General features: G+C 33.8%; 1 protein-coding gene across 1 annotated transcript in view; it reads left to right on the top strand.

Annotated features, from left to right (window-relative positions):
- Positions 1-21052, top strand: part of CCDC178 (coiled-coil domain containing 178) — a 327320-nt gene that overhangs the window by 59617 nt on the left and 246651 nt on the right. Inside the window, exons 6-9 of the mRNA XM_037154533.2 lie at positions 5963-6042; positions 8659-8859; positions 11279-11499; positions 20140-20282. Coding sequence (XP_037010428.2) covers positions 5963-6042; positions 8659-8859; positions 11279-11499; positions 20140-20282 — 645 coding nt within the window. The remainder of the gene's footprint in view (positions 1-5962; positions 6043-8658; positions 8860-11278; positions 11500-20139; positions 20283-21052) is intronic.

Raw genomic sequence — 21052 nt, 5'->3', positions numbered from 1 at the left:
GGAAATAATTAAGATTCTCCTAGATAAACAAAAACAGAGGGGCTTTATTACTAGTACACCGACCAGAAATCCTAAAAGAAGTTCTTCAGGCAAAATTGAAAGATACTAGATGGTAACTTGAAGCCAAAAAAAGCACAATGAGCAACAGTAAAGGTAGCTACAAAGATAAATACAAATCTCAGTGTAACACCATTATTTTTGTTATCTCCTTTATTTTCCTATATAATTAAAAATATAAATGAGCAAAGGCATAAGTATAAATCTAAATTAATGGTGGTGAAACCATGTGTAAATGTGCAATATGTGAAAATAGCATAAGCAGAGGGAGTAAAGAAACAGAATTCTTTAATGTTATTGAAACTATACTGATTTTAATTCAAACTAAATTTTTATGAAGTTAAGGTATTCATTGTAACCGCCAGGAGACCATTAAAAAATTCTAAAAACAAAATAAATTTAAAAACACAGAAGTTCCGATAAGAAGAAAACTAAAATATACTAGGAAAAAAACAAACAAATTTTTAAAAATCCCACAACTAACTACAAAAGAAGGCAGTTATGAAGAAGATAAAGAGCAAAAAATATATAATATAGAAAACAACAAAATTGCAGAAGCTACTCCTTTCTTATCATTAATAACTTTTCATGGAAATGTATTAATGTATTTTATTAAAAGATAGAAAGTACTGGAGTGGATAAAAATAAAGGATCCAACTCTATTATGTCTATACAAGAGTCACTTGAGATCCAAAGACACAAGTAGGTTGAAAAGGAAAGGAAAAAACATATATTTCATGAAAATAGTTACCAAAATAGAGCTGCATGGCTATGCTAATATTACACAAAACAGACTTGAAGTCAAAATATATTACAAGAAATAAAATACTTGTATCTTGACTAAAGATCACTCTATCAAGAAGATATATACATTTTCTTCTTACATATATATGTATATGTATGTATGTATATAAATTTATAATTTTGTATATATAATATATGCACACATATATATACTCTATATATACACTATACGTAGTGTGTGTATATATATACACACACTACATATATGTACATACATAGAGAGAGATTAAAGATCACTCCATCAAGAAGAGATATATATATATGTATATATATACGCACACACATACTATAGAGTACGTGTATGTGTGTGTGTATATACTCTAAACACAAAACCTCAAAATATATGAAGTATAAGCTGACAGTAATTAAGGGAGAAATAAGCAGTTCTATAAGAGTGCTAAAATTCAATATGCTCACTTTCAATAATGTATAAAAGAACTAAAAAAAGATCAGTCAGGAAATGGACTTGACCAACACTAGAAACATCTACACCTATCTTATATAATGCACTTCACCCAACAACTGCAGAAAACACAATTCTCTTCATGTTCATATTGAACATTATTTATGATAGATCATATATTAAGCCAAAAACAAATCTCAATAAAGTTACAAACATTGAAATCATACCAAAATCATCTGTGCCCCAATAGCATTAAATTAGAAATCAACAATGAAAGGAAATTTAAAAATGCATATATATGTATAATTAAACAACACACTAAAAAAACCTAATGAGTCAAAGATGTAATCACAAGAGACATTATAAAATATTTTAAGATGAATGAAAAATGATAGCAATGTACCAAAATTTACAGGATGCAGAAAGCAGTGTTTACAGGAAAGTTTATAGCTAGCTGTAAATGCTTATGTTAAAAAGAAGGTTGCCAAATCTAGTAACCTAACTCTATGCCTTACAAAACTAAAAAAGAATAAATGTGCTAAAGCTAGCAAAAGAAAGAAAATAATAAATGTTAGAGCAGAGAAAAATAAAATGGTAAGAAAAATACTTTCAATGAAAATAAAAGTTGTTTCTTTGAAAAGATCAACCATATTCACAAACCTTTAGTAAGACTGACAAAAAAAAAGACCTGAATTACTAAAATCATAAAAAATTAGAACTTGACTTCAAACCTTACAGAAATAAAAATGTTTATTTAATTATTAACAAGTGATAATAGTATGGACAGCAAATTAGGTAACCAAAATGACACAGGCAGCTCTGACCAGGTAGCTCAATTCATTAGAGCATTGTCCTGATACACCAAGGTTATGGGTTCAATCCCTGGTCAGGGCACATAGAAGAATCAACCAATGAGTGCATAAATAAGTGGAACAACAAATCCATGTCTCTTTCTCTCTTTCCTTTTCTCCCTCTCTAAAATCAATCAGTAAAAAAAGATTAAATAGTCAAATTTCTAGAAACACATGAGTATCAAAACTGACTCAGGAAGAAGTAAATCTAAACCATCTAACAAGTAGAGATTGAATCATCAATCAAAAATCTCCCAAAAAAGAAAATCTAAGGATGAGATGGCTTCACTAGTGAATTCTGCCAAGCATTGAAAGAAATACCCTGGACTGGTGTCTTGGTTGGTTGGAGTGTTGTCCCATACACCAAAAGGTTACAGGTTTGATCCCAGGTCAGGGCATATACCTAGATTGTGGGTTCTATTCCCAGTCAGAGTGCTTAAGGGAGGCAGCTGATTGATGTTTCTGTCTCTCTCTTTCTCTCTCTCTCTCCCTTCTTCTCTCTCTAAAATCAATAAACATATCCTCAGGTGAAGATTAATAAGAAAATGTTGAAAGAAAAATAAATACCAATGCTTCTCAAACTCTTTAAAAAGGTTGAAGTGATCAGGATACTTCCCAACTCATTCTCTGAGGCCCGCAATATTCTGATGCTAACGCCAGGTAAAGACACAAGAAAAGTAGCTGTGGACCAATGACTTTATGACGGTTGATACAGAAATGCTCAACAAAATGTGGTACTAGCCACCTGCACCCAGAAACATATTAATGGAATTATACATACATATCATGACTAAATGTCATTTATGCTAGGAATAGAATAGCAATTCAAAGTACAAAAACAATTAGTACAATGCACATAGTAATTAAAGGAAGTGGGGAAACCCAAGTAAACATCTCAACTGATGTGGGAAGCAGGTGGCAAATGCTAACACCTTTTTATGCTGAAAACACTAAAGAAACTAGGATTGGAAGGAAACTTTCAAAACACAATGAAGGACATTCATGAAAAATTCCTTGACTGACATTATACAGGGGTGAGCTAAAGTAGGTTTACAGTTGTGAATATGTGAAAGAGTTTATTCTTGTATCATTATTATTCGTTAATTGTACTTTCCTTGCTAACAACTGTAAACCTACTTTTGCTCACCCCTATAATTAATGGTGAGGAATGTAAGTTTTCAACCGAAATCAGGAACAAGACAGGGATGGCCCACTGTTGACACTTTTCAAAAATTTTTTTTATTGTTGACACTATTACAGATGTTCTCTATTCTCTCACTTCCCTGACTTTTCCTCCTCCACCAAGCAGCCCCCCCCCCCTCGGTCTTCACCACATGGTCTGTGTTTATGGGCTTTGTATACGTGCAGAGATGTTTTTTGGCTAATTTCTTCCAGTCCCCCTACCCATCTTCTCTCTGAGATCTGTCAGTCTGTTCCATGTAGCCATTCCTCTGTTTTTATTTTCTTCATCATTTATTTTCATTAGAGTCCACGTATGAGTGGGATCATATGGCATTTGTCTTTCCCTGACTGGCTTATTAGGCTTAGCATCATATTTGCCACTTTTATTAAATATCAGAACCCTTGCCCATGAATGGTGGTTCAAACACTGGGAAAACCAGTTTGCTGATTCCTCAGGTGGTTAAACCTAGAGGAACCACATGACCCAACATCCTACTCTGAGGTATATACACCAAAGATTTCAAAACAGTTGTTCGAACAAAAACTTTACAAATGCTTATGTCATGAGTATTCACAATAGTCGAATGGTGGAAACTACCTCAGATCCTTCCATGGATTTATAGATAAATAAAGGGTTATATAGCTCTGCAATGGAATGTTCTTCAACTGTAGAAAGTAATGAGGTGCTGATATGTGCTTTACTGTGGATAAACTTTTAAACCATTAAGCTAAGTTAAATCATTGACACAATCATTGTATGATTCCATGTATATGAAATATCTATGCTAGATAAATGTATAGAGATGGGAAGCAAATTGGTTGTTGCCAGAGGATAATGGAAGGGGAAAGGGGGAGAGATTGCTCAGTAAATAGATGGTGTTCTTTTGAGGCGGTGAAAGAGTTTTGGAACTAGATGGGGGTGATGATGGCCAACATTGAATGTACTAAATGCCATTGAAGTTTATACTTCCAGCAATGAGGTGAAGGCCAGGGTGGGGCGCTGTGGGAAAAGGGCAACTGGAGGACATAGGGACATCTGTAATACTGTTAACAATTTTTTAAATTTTACAGTTCCAAATTGTTAATGTTCTGCTTCGAGACTTTTGTATATATGAGTTAAGACAAAATTCTGCTGGTCTAAAAATTAACTGAATTTTGATATACAATACACAAAAACAGATCCAATTATGTATGATTAACATACTATATCATGTCATTGCTATTTCAAGGCTGTGAGGAGAGCATTATTTAATAATAGATGCTGGAATATTATTTTTCTATTTTTAAAAGCAAAATGCTCTTACCACTGGTATGGTTGGTATGGCTCAGTGGATTGAGTACCAGTCTGCAAACCAAAGGGTTGCTGGGTCCATTCCCAGTCAGGGTACATGCCTGGGTTTCGGGCCAGGTCCCCCAATTGGGGGTGCATGAGAGGCAACCACACATTGATGTTTCCCTCTCCACCTCCTTTCCTCGCTTTAAAATAAATTAATACATAAACAAATAAAAGCAAACAAATAGTAAAAAGTACATTACCTTATTCAAAAGAAATATTTAAATGAAATAAAAATAAATAAAATATACCGAGTATATTTCTTACCTCAGAATAGGCAGACCTACCTAAGTAAAGTGTGGAATAACAATGAAACAAATATTATGTACCTATCAGAAATAGGAAATGGTAGTCAGATATCCAGCTTTCTTCAATTTGTATTACTTCTTTAATAAGAAGAAAATAGCCCTGGCTGGCGTAGCTCAGTGGACTGAGCATGGGCTGTGAACCAAAGGGTCGCCAGTTTGATTCCCAGTCAGGTCACATGCCTGTAGGCCAGGTGCCCAGTGGGGGCCACGTGAGAGGCAACCACACACTGATGTTTCTCTCTCTCTTTCTCCCTCCCTCCCCTCTCTCTAGAAATAAAAAATAAAATATTTTTAAAAAATAAGAAAGTAATAATTTAATAAAAATGAAACTCGTTTTGTTGTTTATACTAATTTTCTTATAACTTTTGTCAGAGAAAAAATACTTCTGTTTAAATACAATGAACCTGTATCACATCAAAAATTAATAAAAATTTAAAAAAAAGAAATACAATATAATTGAGTCTAGGATCCAGGAATTGGACTGGAATAATACTGATAATGAGAAACATATTGTTATCTAACATATAGAACTTAGCTAAAAGATTCTTTAGAAAAGGAAGTAGCATTTTAATTTGGATATTTTTCTAAACTTTATTAACTTCAAATTTTAAATAGTATTCTTCCTCCTTGTAATTTATATTGATTCTACAGAAATTACTAAACCAAAATTAGAAAAATAGTTCATTTAAAAATTTTTAAGTTCCTTTTTTCTGATAGCAACAGTTTCCAGGAAAGACTACTTTCTTAAAAAAACAAACAAACAAAAAAACATACTCCTTAAATATCACCTTAAAATTTTCAGATCATTTGTAACAAATTTTAAATATCAATTAATTTACCATGAAGCATAGAGCCCATCTATTAAAATTTTGCTGTATTAATCACCAACACAGTGGAATTAATAAGTATATAAGTTTCACCCCAAACATTTAAAATTCCATGCAAGAGCATCACCTGAAATCTGTTTTATAACTTTAAGTACAGTCCTTCTGTAGTAACTTGTTCTTTTTTTCCCATTACGCAGGAGCAGGGCTACAAAAGACCTGAAAGAAGAGCGGAGTATCGCTGCACCAGTCGAAGAGGTGGAGCCCGGGAAAGAGAAAGGTGAAGTTAGACTGCATACTTAGATCAGTGTAGTTACATTTGAAAGATCATTGATTTCCGTTTAGTGTATTTGTAATTTTCACAATGTTTAACAGTTTTATAACTCTTATGAGTGTCTAACAAAGAGCCTTCTGTGTGATTTGATTACATATAGTTTTTTAATACTTGAATTGTGTCTAGTGAGACTGAGGAGTTTAATTTTGAAGTTTAACTTTAACTTAGATTTAAATGGAAATAGTCACTTGTGGTTCATAGCTACCATATTGGACATCACAGAGCTACTGTACACAGAAATTAAGATTAATATTCTTCTCACAATTTATAAAATGTAAAATAATTTATATATTGGAATAAAATATGTGTTAAAATTCTTCAATGTATTTGAATATATTCTTGATATTACGTGATCTCCTCCCCATTCCTTACCACAAAAATTTGTTAAAAGTCTTCCTTTAATGAAAGGTAACAATAAACTCAGGACTTTTTATTTTTTAATTTTATTTATTTTTATTTTTATTTATTTTTACTTTTAAAATATATTTTATTGATTATGCCATTATGGTTGTTCCATTTCCCACCCCTTTTCATTCCCTACTCAGGACTTTTTAAAACCAAGACTATTTTATTCAAAGCTGTCATTCATAGTTCAGCTCTATTTCCACTCGTTATGTCTACAATGAAGTTGAAAACTTCATTTATTACTTTTTGATTTTTTTTGCATGATAAATGCTAGGAGAAAAAATATGTTAACAGTTACAATAACTTCAACTAACTGTAATTATGTTTATTATAAATGTGCATTTGACTCTAAAACAGAAGATGGTATTGAGATAAGGAAAAGTTATTGTAAATGTTTATGATAAAAATATCAGGTGGTTACTCACTTATTCAATATGAAGGAGTAAAAACTAATTGAGATGGTATTCTAGAAAAAAATGAGAGAGATGTCAACTACAGTAATTGGAAGACCCCCAAGTTATACACAGAGCATCTATTTTAGAATGCTATGATAGAAGTGGTATAAAAGACATCTTGCATGAACATAATGGATGCCCTTGGACACAAATGTGTCCCATCAGAAGTGCTTTAACTTCAGTGGTATTCACTTCACCATGTGTTTCAGACTGAAATCTGGTTATAGAAATTTAATGGATCATATGTTGGCTGGAAAACCCAATTTTTATTGTGTATATTGTCATTAAAAAACCCCAGAAAATTAAGAATATAGAGAACAGAGGGACAGCAACCAGAGGGGAGAGGAGAGGGAATTTCAGGGGAAAAAGGGGAGGGATTTAGAGGAACAAGTATAAAGGACACATGGACAACAGCTAAGGGGGGTAGAAATGGGAGGGAGGTGGGGAGCACGAGGGGGGGTTGGGCTGGGATGAGAGTAGAAGACAAAGAACTGTACTTGAAAAATAATTAAATACAAAATATATTTAAAAAAAAGAATATGGAGTTTTCAGGATGTGGTAGAATTTGGCCATGGTGGGGAAGAGGGTAAAAGCCTGAGTAAATAGAGACCAAATAAAGGACCAGTCTGGCAAAAGACAACTTGATGCAGTGCAATAGAGAAACCTGTTTTTCAAGAATTTTTTTTCAGGTAGAACACTAAATTTCTTTGATAAGACCATAGGTCCAAAGTAGAAATTGTGTGACTACTCAGCTTTCACTTGTAACTGTTATGTAATACTACCTTCTGGTAGAAAATCATTGTCTTAATTGTCTAAAAACAAAACAAAAGAAAACAAAGATCTATTAGTTGCCCTCTTCTTGATCCAGTTTAACTGTTTTTGTCAGCTTTATTTCTTTGGGAGGCTTTACCTTTCTTGAGATTGTATTTGCTTATGTGTTCTTGTTATATTGCATTTTTGCAAAAGCCACTGTTTACAAGCAGAAACATCACCAGAGTGGGGCCCATATCAATATTCCTTACTGATCTTTCCAGGGAGAGAGCAGATTGCCCACAACAGAATAGGTTCTCTATTCATTTCTTCCATAAATAGGTGAATGAATAGTCATATTAATCATTTTACTATTAAACCTTATCATTTTAGAGCTGTGAACCAGGAATCACAAATATCTCTCATTAAGGGGGTAAACTTGGGTTATAACTGAATAAATATAATTTATAAACAGCAATAAAATTTTAGCAAAGCTAACTAGGGATGTTATTATCTGATAAGGTGAAGAATATTAAGTGTCTTGTTTCTAGGAACAATCTGAGGTTTTCCAATATTTATCTGTTATAATAATTATGATTTACTTTTCTCATAGAATCAGAGGAAATACAGCATAATTTAAAAAATGCAGCTTATAAATAGAACATGTATTTTTTATTCAGATAAAATATTAAGCACGAAAGATATTGGTTGAGATTTAGCTATTCTAATTATTTTATAAAATATTCATTTTAAAAATCTGTCTTTAAAAATTTATAATCAATGTCACGATTGCATTGTGATAAGCAGTCTTTAAAAGCCTAATTTATTTTTCTAAAATTCTCTTATTACATATATCTATATTAAATATAGTGATGCCACTGTACCCATGATCCCACCACCCAGTTTATAGGCTCATTCATTAACAAATGTGAATGTGTATTCCTATCTTAAGATGAAAAGTGTCCAGAATTAAAGCAGGAAATGGAAACATTGCTATCAGAGGCCATCCATCTCATTAAAAGTCTAGAAACAGACCGTGCAGAAGCTGAAGAAGCTTTAAAAAGACAACAATCAAGAAGAGAAAAGATAAACATGACAATTGATTCTTGGTCAATCTGGAGACTTCAAGAAATTCCGTTAGCTGTGCAGAAAGGTAACGATAGGGCTTTTCTCCATATTGACACTTACTTTGTTAGGCATGTTTGTGGCTCTGAGTGAAAAATAACTGTTTTAGTGACCATATGATTTTGCATCCCAACTGGTTCGCTTTTGACCGGTGCTGTTAATGACAATGCTTAGTTGGAAGGAACAAACCGAGCAAGCCTAGACCTGCTGTCATTTGGTGTGTGTTTGAAATTCCAGAGGCGTTATGGTACTCAAGGGGCATGTTAAAGTTTAGCATATATTTCACATAACAACTACAGTATTTGAAGACTAGAAATTTAAAGTGATTGCCAGTTAGTATTATTTTCTATGTCTTTAAATATAGGAAAACACTAGAGTTCTAAGTGAGATTTTAGCAACTACTTGCGTCTGTTTTAGAGGATTCAATAGTACATTTTTTTGGTAACTCCTAGAAGGCAATAAAAGTTACAATGTTTCCAAGAACTATGCTGGTAACAAACGTTTCAAAAGATCAATGGCGTCCTTTAGACTACAGATGAGGGGCTATTGGTGAAGTATTATACCATCTAAAGGTGTTCAATATTTTATTTCCAAACACTGTGTCTACCTATGAAAACATGCCTGATACCTGATTCTGCCTGAAGCTGAAAGTTGTTTATGCTCTCTCAGGGTAAAAATTTTAATTCAGGATTCCCATGTTTTATAAATGGGTTATATTATGGTGCTGATATAACCTATCATTTAAACCAAGACACCTTTGAGAGAAAAAGGGATGCTATTATTCATTAGTACTCTGGGATAACAGCCATTATCCCAATGATGTGTCTAATGATGTGTCAAACCAAACTCATATTCACTTGTTTTAAGTCTTCTAAAACTGTAGTCTTTAAAGTAGGATGCACACATTTCAGGGAGTGGCAAGAAAAGATTAGAAATTTTATTTATATTTAAAATATTTTTCTTGTTTATTTGCATTTTCATTTTGTCTTTATAGTGCCTAGCAAAATACCATTATCCAATGGTCCGTTAACTATTATTTTAATAAAATAAATTACATATTGAACAACTTTTTCTCCTTTTAAAGTAATACTGAGCTCACAGCTTGAACTCTATTTGTTCACTTCCTTCCGGAGAAGAATTGACAAAAACAGGAAATGGGCCCATAGCCTCACCTGGAATGACTAATTCGGACTTTGTCTAATGCTCTTTTTCACCTTTTTGTTTTTTCATCTTAAACATTGTTTTATTGTTGTTCAATTACAATTGTCCCCATTTTCCACCAGTACTCTTCCCTGACCTATGCACCCCCACCTTCCACAATCAACCCCCCACCCCCAGATGTCTTTGTCCATGGGTACTTTATACACGTTCCTTGATGACCCTTCCCCTTCTTTCCCCTATTATCTCCCCCCCATCTGCTTACCATCAGTTTGTCTTTTATTTCTATGTTTTTTTCACCCTTTACTAAAGAGTTCACTATAAAAATTATGCCAAATCATTCTAAGCTCAAGTAAAAGTTGATCTTTTTCTGCCCAAAGGAATACATTTTATCTCAGATAAAAGTTCAAGGAAAAGAGTTGCTCAGTAGCAAATATAAGCACACAAAGATCCAGATGTAATCAGTGCAAATCAATAGAAACAGACAACAGAATCTTACTCAAACAGTTTTCAGATATTGGATTATATAGTAGATTATACAATAAGTATATTTAATATGTTTCAAAAATAAAAAGAGAAGTTTGAAAATAAAAATAAGGACTAAGGGACTATTTTTAAAGGAAAACAAAAATGGAAGAAAGACTTACTAGAAATGTAAATTATATTCCTTAAAATTAATACGACAGTGTTTGGTTAAATAGTTTTTTAGACAAAGAAAAGTGATAGTGAGCTGTAAAATTTTAGGGAATTATACAGAATGCATTGCAGCTACACAGGAAGAGGAAAATATGGGTATTTAAAAGCATGGACTATAAAAAGATGCCCTGGCTGGTGGGGCTCAGTGGGCTGAGTGCCAGCCTGTGAGCCAAAGAGCTTCTCATTAAATTCCCAGTCAGGGCACATGGCTGGGTTGCAGGCCAGGTCCCCAGGAGGGGGCATGCAAGACACAACCACACATTGATGTTTGCCTCCCTCTATTTCTTCTACCTTTCCCCTCTCTCCAAAAATAAACAAGTAAAATCTTTTTTTAAATAAAATGATAAGGTATAATGTGTATCTAATAGAAAACCATAATGGAGATTATAAGGGTAAGACTTAGGATAATGACTGACCTTTTAAAACAAAGTTAGAGTGGCTATGTATATGTGTATATTGGTTGTAATAAACAAAATTATACTAAAACAATTATGAACTTATACAACAAGTATTTTAATCCTGTCAATGATAAATTCAGAGGGTAATATATTTTATAATGCAATAATCAGATAAATTTTTGTTATTGTGTCTAGAACATGAGGCCTATTTGAGAGATATTCTAGAATTACAATGGCATCTTGAAGATATAGATTATCAACGAGCAAAGTTTGAGGAACAAAAGACAAAGTGGGAAGATGCTAATGCAAAGCTTCAAGCAGACATAGATTATATGAATGAACTTAGTCCTCAACTGCATTCGAAGTTGATCCAGGAAATTGAAGCTCTGAAAGAATATACTAGAAAAAAAAATGAGGTAACTGAATAGTTGAATGGATATGCCTTTTACAGATCATTATATAGTTACACAAAAATATCTCAACTCTAGTGTGTCAGTGGATTGAGTGTCAGCCTGCAAACCCTAAGGTCACCAGTTCCGTTCTCAGTTAAGGCACATGCCCGGTTTGTGGGCCAGGTCCTTAGTTGGGGGCCTGTGAGAGACAGCCAACAGATGCTTCTCTGTCACATTGATGTTTCTCTCCCTTTCTTTCTCCCTCTCTTCCCCTCTTTCTAAACAAATAAAATATGAAAAAAAGTTTAAATGTCATCTCTAAGAAATTAATATGCCTTTAAAGGTTTCCTTTTCCTGGAAAATTGACTTGCTCTTTATTTCCCAAAGGAATTATTAAAACACATACAATACAGTTGATTGGTAATCACATCGACTATATGGCCTTCCCATACTTTTATATTTAAGAGTCTTAATAATATTTAGTCAACCTACTTTTATTGGAGATTAAAAAAACATGGTAATTTTTGAAATTGTAAATCAAGCTGAGGGAGAATGCAAGTAGAATATATCAGTCATTTTCATTGTTGATGAAAATAAATGAAGTAAAGTCCTCTTAATGATTAATTAAACTCTCTTACTTGTGGGATTGTATTATAAAAATTAAGTTCCTTATACTTGCCACAAAATGAATAAATTTAACTTTGTATTATATTTAATAATTTAAAGCAAATAAAGTCAAATATCTCCTGTATTTCCCTCAACAATTCCATTTTCTTCCCTCATTCTCCAAAGATAATCTTTTCATGAAATTGATTCTAAGAAAAATTTATATATTTTTATACATATTCATGCACTTATGGATAATACATAGTATTTTAAATTTTCAAATAGTATAAAATGGTGTGTAAATTTCTGCAAATAGTTTTTTAATCTGCCATTATTTTAGAGACCAGGCTGCTGTTCATACATACGGATGTAATTCGCTCATTTTACTCACCATGTTGCATCAGATAGAGATCTCACAATTTACTACTTACCATTTTCTCTTCTCTTGGTTATCTGAGTTGTTTCCTAAATTTGACAGCAAAAATACTGATTTGACTGTAAACAGTAAGCTGCTGTGATCATGGTTTTCTCTATGGGCCTGTGCAGTTTTCTTGGATATATAGCTAGTGGGGTATTTACTGGGTCATTGGTTGTACACAGTTTTAACTTATATGTTCAATTGCTCTCTAAAGAATCTCTAACAATTTATATTACTGGCTTAGTCGCAGTGTTGGAGATTCCCCATTTCTCCACCATGGACAAGAATTTTAGTATTATTCTTCTTTCTTACATAGTTTAATAGATATATGTCAGGCTAAAAGTCATTTCCCGATTTTCTTTTTCTCATGGTATTTGTAATGAGATGTAGGAAGGATTATTGACTGGGTGTTTGCTGAAAGCCAGTCCTAACTGAAACATCTCACAGTTTTTTTTTAACATTTTTATTGTCAGATTAAAAAATTTGTCAGTAGGTATGTAAATTGGTATACCTTTGCTCTCCTATAGCAGACACCTTACAAATAAGTGATACTTTATAAAAAAGTGTTAAGAGAATCCATTTTTCTTTCACATTATAAGCATAACTGATAAAACTAAGAAATGAAAAGCAGAGTTATGAACAGTGGGAGACCAAAATATCTCCTCAGAGAGAAATAGAATATTTGCATAGGTACTGTAGGAAAGCAAGATAGAAATTGTGTTTCAGAGACAGGTTCTAAAGCATGAGTTCCTGTGCTTAAATCCCAGCTATACCATTTAGATCTTAGGTATGTTTTTAACCTTTGTGCCTCAGTTTCTTCACTTATAAAATTAATATGATAATAACAGCACTTGTATCATAAGTTTAATGAGCACATGAAATAAATTGCTATGTGGAAATATGCAGAGTAGAACATATATTAATAGTTCTAATAGTAAGTAGAAAATAATCTGGATGTGAAATAATAACAGGAAATAAGAAAACTTAAATCCATATCTCCTAATCTATATATGTGAAATTTTATTATACAATCCAACATCTGCTTCCACTACTAATTTACGAAGACTGAATTCATACAAAGTATCATCTATGACCACAGTGAAATGACACTAGAAATCAATAATAGAAGGAAACTGGAAAATTCATGAATATGTGGGAATTAACACATTCCTAAACAAATACTGGATCAAAAAGAAGTATATCAAAAAAGAAATGATAAGATACTGTGAGATAAATGAAGACAAAATACAGTACATGAATACTCATGGGATACAGTCAAAGCAGTGTCCATAGGAAAAATTAATAGCTGTCAACATCTACATTTAATCAATAACCTAACTTTATACCATATGAAACTAGAGAAGAGGAGTGAGCTAAACCCAAAAGTAGAATGAAGTGAATGATAAAGATCAGAGTATGGAGCTAAAACAGATAATAGGAAAACATAGATAATAAAAGAAACTACTAAAAGTTGCTTTTTTTAAAAGAAACAAAATTGATCAACTTTTTAGCTAGACTGATCAAGAGAAAAATGAAAAAATTCAAATTACTAATATTAGAAATGAATGTTGGGACATTACTGTAGGTGTGGCAACAAAAGAAAAAGGTAGAGAAATTAAACTTTATCAAGTTTAAACACTCCATCTGATAAAAACTCTCAAGAAAGTGGGTATGGGGGGAATGTACCACAACTTAATAAAAGCTGTAAGTGACAAGTGGATGGTTAACATTATACTCAAAGGTGAAAAACTGAAACTTTTATTTTAAGATCAGGGATAAGACCAGGATGCCCATTCTCATCACTTGTATTTAACATACTATTTAAAGTTCTAGCTAGAGAAATTAGACAAGAAATGAAGAAAAGAAAATAAGCTACCCAAATTGGTAAAGAAGTAAATCCATCACTATTTGTAAATGCCATAATATTATATATAAGAACCCTCAAGAACCCAACCAAAACTATTAGAACTAATAAGTGAATTCAGTGAAGTTTCAGGATACAAAATTAATACACAGAAATTCATTACATTCTTACACACTAATAAGGAACAATAAGAAGGAGCAATTTAGAAAAATTATTTATAGTTGCACCAGAAATAATATAATACCTAACAATAAATTTAACCAAGGAAGAGAAAGACCTGTACTCTGAAAACTATAAGACATTGAAAAAGTAATTAAAGAAGACACAAATAAATTGAAGGCTATACTATGCTCATAGATTGGAAGAATTAATATTGTTAAAATATTTATACTACCCACAATAATCTACAGATTCAATGCAATGTCTATCAAAACTCCAATGGCACTTTTCACTAAAAAGAACAGAAAAAACTAAAATTCATATGAAACCACAAAATACCTTTAGTAACTAAAACATTCTTGAGAAAGCAAAAGCAAAGCCTGAGGATTCACTCTTCCTGACTTCAAACTATATACAAAGCTATGATAATTCAAACAGTATGGTATTTGGCATAAAAACACAAACATAGATAAATTAAGCAGAATAGAGAACCCAGAAAAAACCCACAAATATGTAGTGAGTTAATTTACCATGAAAGAGCCAAGGATATGCAATGGAGGAAGGACAGTCTCTTCAATAACTGGGGCTGGGAATATTGGATAGCCACATGCAACAACATAATGGAATTGGACCACTGCTTTAAGTCATACACAAAAATTAACTCAAAATGAATTAAAGACTTTAATGTAATATCTGAAACTATTAGGGAGTAAGCTCTTTGATGTCAGTCTTAGTAATGATTTTTAGGACTTGACACCAAAAGCAAAGGCAAAAAAAATCAGGTAGGATTATATCAAACTAAAAAGCTCCTGTACAGGTGAAAAAACAACAAAATGAAAATAACAACCTACTGAATGGAAGAAAATCTTGTAAATAATATATTTGATGAAGAGTTAATACCCAAAGTATATGACTTTTAGCACTCAATATGAAAAAAAGCTAACCTCTATTTAAGAAATAAGCAGAAGATCTGAGTAGACATTTTTCCAAAGAAGAAATAGATGTGGTCTAATAGGAATACAAAAAGATGCCCAGGATCACTAATCATTAAGGAAGTGCAGATCAAAACCACTATGAGACGCTACTTTGCACGTTAGAATGGCTATCATCCAATAAGACAAGAAATATGGTTCAGTTGGTGGTGTCAGTAAATCTAATATCCAGATTCTTTCATAACCACATCAAAATTACAACTAAACTACAGAAAAATCATCATTCAGAGCCACTTGAAATCTAGCTGAGCAGAAGGCCTATAACTAATGATATAAAGAAGAGGCCACATCGAGACTAGTAGGAGGGGCAGCAGAGACACAGAACAGTCTGGTCTCATCCCCAATGTGGCAGATAAAAATTTGGAGGGATATCTCAACTTCAGAGGTACCCCCCAAGGAGCAAGTTATCTGGCATCAGGGAAAGTGGTAGAATGGAAGCTTTCACCCGGACAGAAGTGTTAGCAAAGGTCATTGTTCCTTTCTTCAGCCCTCCTCCTACAGAGTCAGTAGGCAGGCACCATATCTGAGTTTCTATCAGTCTGGCTAACACTGTTCACTCTGCCCTGGTGATTCCTTGAAACCTGGCCCTACCAACTAGCAGACCCACCCAAGCCATTTCCAGTGGCTTTTCAATACAAAGAGGCCCTCTTGGCTCACGCTGAGGACTTTCCTAAAACCTGTCAAACAAGCAGCATCTGGCCTCAGTGTATACTGTATGTCTTGCTAAGTGGTCCTAGGTCTGCCACAAATGGTAGCTGGCCTTGGTTCATAGCTTGGCCTCTCCTGGGCACCTTCCAGCCAAGAGCAAGTAGCAACCATCTGCAGATTGCTCTGTAGCTTAAGCCCATTGGCCCTAGGCAGGGCACAGGTGGCAGCTGACCCTAGGAGAATCCCACAGCTGGCCTGTATTCCCTAGGAGTCCCCAGTGACTGCACACTTGGTGGATAACTCCAGACCATGTGGAAGCACCACCCAAGGAACCCCACAAGTGACACACTCAAGGGGCAGAGTCAGAAGTCACCTGAGCCCCACTGAGGTAAGTCCTGCTCCGTGGAGTTGGAATCTGCACAGCTGATCCTCCACAGTGGTCACAGCCAGTCCTTGTAGCCAATAAGCCTGGGGGGAAATTTCTTCTATGGAGGTGCCAACAACAATGAAGCCTCAACTACAATAGGATGGTGTCTACAGCCCACATGAGGGATGCACCTTGTATCCTGCTTGGGTGATCAGGGAGGCTGTGCCACTGCACCCTATAGGACACCTACTGCATATGAGCACTCTATAAAGCCTGTAAGATGTAGTAGCTCTGCCTAATACATATAAACAAACATGGAGAGGCTGCCAAAATGAGGAGATGAAGAAATATGTTTTAAATAAAAGAACTGAACAAAACTCCAGAAAAAAACAAACAAACAAAATGGAGACAAACAATCTACCAGATGCAAAGTTCAAAACACTGGTTGTAAGGATGCTCAAGGAACTTAGAGGAAGAGTAGATGAACTTAATGAGAACTTCTTCAAAGAGATAGGAAACATAAAATTGCAGATAGAAAACATAAAAAGAACCAGTCAGATATGAAGAATACATTAACTTAAATGAAAAATATATTGAAGGGAATCGACAGTGGAGTAAATAAAGCAGAAGATCAAATAATAAATTTGAAAGACAAGGAAACAGAAAACACCCAGTCGGAACAGCAGAAAGAATCAACCCCAAATGAAAATAGTATGAGGAGCTTCTGGGACAACTACAAGCATACAAACATTTGCATCTAGGGATGCTGGAAGGAAAATAGAGAGCAAGGAGTTAAAAACCTATGCGAAAAAGTGACAGAACTCCCCTAGCCTGGTGAAGGAAGTAGACATACAAGTCCAGGCAGTTCAGGGAGACCCAAACAAGATGAATCCAAAGAGGCCCACACTAAGACACATCATAATTAAAATGCCAAAGGTAGTCCTAGCTGGCGTAGCTCAGTGGATTGAGTGTGTGCCTGTGAACCAAAGGGCTGCTGGTTTGATTTCTAGTCAGGGCACATTCCTGGGTTGCAGACCAGGCATGCATAAGGTCAGGTCCCAAGAAGGGGCATGCATAAGGCAGCCACACACCAATGTTTGTCTCTATCTCCTCCCCTTCTCCTGTAAAAATAAATAAATAAATCTTCTTTAAAAATGCCGAAGGTTAATTACAAAGAGAGCACCTTAAAAGCAGCAAAAGAAAAGCAGTTATCTACAAGGGAGCGCACATAAGACTGTCAGCTGATTTCTCAACAGAAACTTTTCAGGCCACAAGGGATTGGTATCAAATATTCAAACTGATGAGAAGCAAGGGCCTACAACCAAGATTATTGTACCCAGGAATATTTAGAATAAAAGGATAAAGAGCTTCACAGACAAAAAGCAAAAAAGTAGTTCATCACCATCAAACTAGTATTACAAGAAATGTTAAAGCATCTTCTCAAAGATTATGATGAAGAAGAAGAAATAAAAAATATGAATAATAAAAAGGCAATAAACACATATCTATCAACAATTACTTTAAAAACAAATACATTAAATAATCCAATCAGAAAACAAATGGAGATAAATGGGCAACCAAACAAGACCCTTACATATGCCGTCTACAAGAAACTCACTTTAGATCAAAAGAAACACCTAGACTGAAAGTAAAGGGCTGGAAAAAGACGTCTCATGAAAATTGAAACAAACAAACAAAAAACTGGGGTAGCAATATTTATACTAGACAAAATAGATTTTAAAACAAAGGCTTTATAACAAGAGACAAAGACCCAGTAATTCCACTTCTGGGTATTTACCTGAAGAAGCCCAGCACACTAAATCAAAAGGATATATGCATCCATATGTTGATTGCAATCTTATTTACAGTAGCCAAGATATGGAAGCAGCCTCAGTTTCCGCTCATAGATAAATGGGTAAAGAAGAAGTGGTGCATATATATAATATTATATGACTTAGTCATAAAAAATGAATCTTACCATTTGCAACAACATGGATGAACCTTGAAAACATAATGCTAAGCAACAGAAGAGAAAGACAAATGTGTGAACTTACTTATACATGCAATCAAAAAAAAGGAAAAAAGAATAAAAAAGCTCACAGATACAAAGAACAAATAACTGTTTGCCAGAGAGGGTTGTGGCGGAGGTGGCAAAATGGATGAAGGGAAACAAAAGGTAAATATTTCCAGTTATAGAGTAAGTACATCCTGGAGATTTAATGTACAGCATGGTGACTATAGTTAAATATTTTGCATATTTGAAAGTTGCTAAGAAATAACCCAATTGCCTACATAATGCAAGGCACACAATGCATTATACAGATTATGTATCATAGAAACGTATGCTTGAAAACCTATATGATCCTATGAACCAATGTCACCCTAATAAATTTAACTAAAAAAGAACTCTAACAATTATTTTTTAAGAAGCCCCTTAGCCAGCATGCTTGAGCCTTAGTATGTAGATTCTTGGAAATGAATCTCAAAAGCTCAACATTGCCTTCAAATTCTGTAATCAACTCACTCTCATAACACCACAGAGACACAAAAATATTATCTATATCAACTCAAATGAGTATCCATATGAAAGGCTATATGAGTCCCACACTGACCCAGTCCAAATGCCTGTCTTGGAGATGAATTTGAGTCATATGGTGTCACCCATCTCCCAACACAGAGACCACTGCCCCAGCAATTCCTACATGCTTCCTCATCTAAAGGTGCTGAAAAATTAGGATTTTATTTATTGGTCTTCTTCCTTTGATACTAGGAATTCTGTTATTTTTCCTGAGCTTTTTGTTTGTTGAGCCTATCACCCTGGTATGTTCCTAGCTCTCTGCTAAAGTACATATACCTGTATATTATTGTGCCTAGAGGAAACTCATATAGAAGTTGCTGTTATCTGTAGTAGTCTAAAAAATTAGATTTATTGCTTTTCCAGGACGCAACTGCCTCATATCAGTTTACCACTTCACCCCTTGGGGAAAGGTCTACTTATTTTTCTGTGTCTTCCCTTACACCCCTGCCCACCACTTTCCAACAGCACGTTCAGCCTTTTTTTCAAGTAACAGCACTGTAACCACCACCTTCTTTTTAGTTTGACAGAGAAGGGACAGATGAGCAGGGAAGGAAGAATGTTTATGCTATTAATAAAAACCATAAAAATAGAATATTTTGGACACTTGCAATAAGATGATAATGGTTATTCCTGAATGAAAATATTATAGGTTATTTTATTTTTTTATCTGTGTTTTCTGATTTTTCTATAAGGAAGTATTTGATCAATAAAAACAGTAGAAGGGAGCAAGTTTTTTTGTGGATGAAAAGATAGTGTTTTTATTTTGGTCATGTTAATTGAGGTACTAAAGTTGTTCTATTCAGCAACTTTTGTACGTCTCTAGCATTGATGCCTTTCAGGGAAAAGGAAACTCAAAACACTACTGTGCTAAACAATTCACTAAATATTGGAAGAAAATTGATATAAAGAACTTTTTTAAAAATAAAAACTACTGTAAGTTTGTCCCTTGTCCCTTTTTTTTGATCTTTGTCTCATCTGATTCTTTTAATTAGCCATCAATTGCATATATTAACAAAATATTTTTATTTGTAGGTAATGGAACTATACAGACAAGTTAGTGAAGAACTCAAAGAAGCTGTAGAAAACTATGAAGATGCCAAACTGAAAGCTAATCAAATAAGAGAAAAAATGGAAAGAGATATTCATAAAGGTGAAGGAAACATAGAAAACTTCAAGTAAGATTTTTTCATGAATCCTACTTATATCACTTAGAAGTACAATATTAACTAAAATGTAATTTATATTTCTGTATAAAATTTATGTAAAGAGAAAGGAATAAATCTAAATTACCCATATTATCTATCAAGTGTATACATTAATTAAAGTATGTATCTTTACATATATAAATCTGTTCGTGTGAAAATTCCTAAATCATTGTTTTTCAGCATCACTTAAAAGCTCTTTATACATCTTACCAAATTGTCTATGGATATTATATAGCAATATATATCCCTGCTATCTGTGTGCAATAGTGCCTATTTATTTAGTATATTTTATTGATATTAAATAAACAGTTTTCCCATTTTTTTCTCTCCTTTACCCCCCTGTGCCCTGTACTCCCCTCCCACCAGCATTCCCCACCTCTTAGTTCATGTCCATGGGTTGTACATATAAGTTCTTTGGCTTTTCCATTTCCGGTACTATTCTTACTATCCCCCTATCTGTTTTGTACCCACTTATTATGTTTCTTATTCCTTGGACCTTTTCCCCCCATTCTCCCCATCCACCTCCCCACTGATAACCCTCCATGTGATCTCCATTTCTGTGATTCTGTTCCTGTTCTAGTTGTTTGCTTAGTTTTTGTTTTTGTTTCTTAGATTCAGTTGTTGATAGTTGTGAGTTTGTTGCTATTTTATTCATAATTTTGATCTTTTTTCTTTTTCTTAGATAAGTCCCTTAAACATTTCATATAATAAGGGCTTGGTAACTATGAACTCCTTTAACT

The sequence above is a fragment of the Artibeus jamaicensis genome, unplaced genomic scaffold (assembly GCF_021234435.1).
Source record: "Artibeus jamaicensis isolate MK-2021 breed Jamaican fruit bat unplaced genomic scaffold, CSHL_Jam_final contig_354, whole genome shotgun sequence".
Classification (NCBI taxonomy): domain Eukaryota; kingdom Metazoa; phylum Chordata; class Mammalia; order Chiroptera; family Phyllostomidae; genus Artibeus; species Artibeus jamaicensis.
This window is presented reverse-complemented; position numbering and strand designations above follow the sequence as displayed.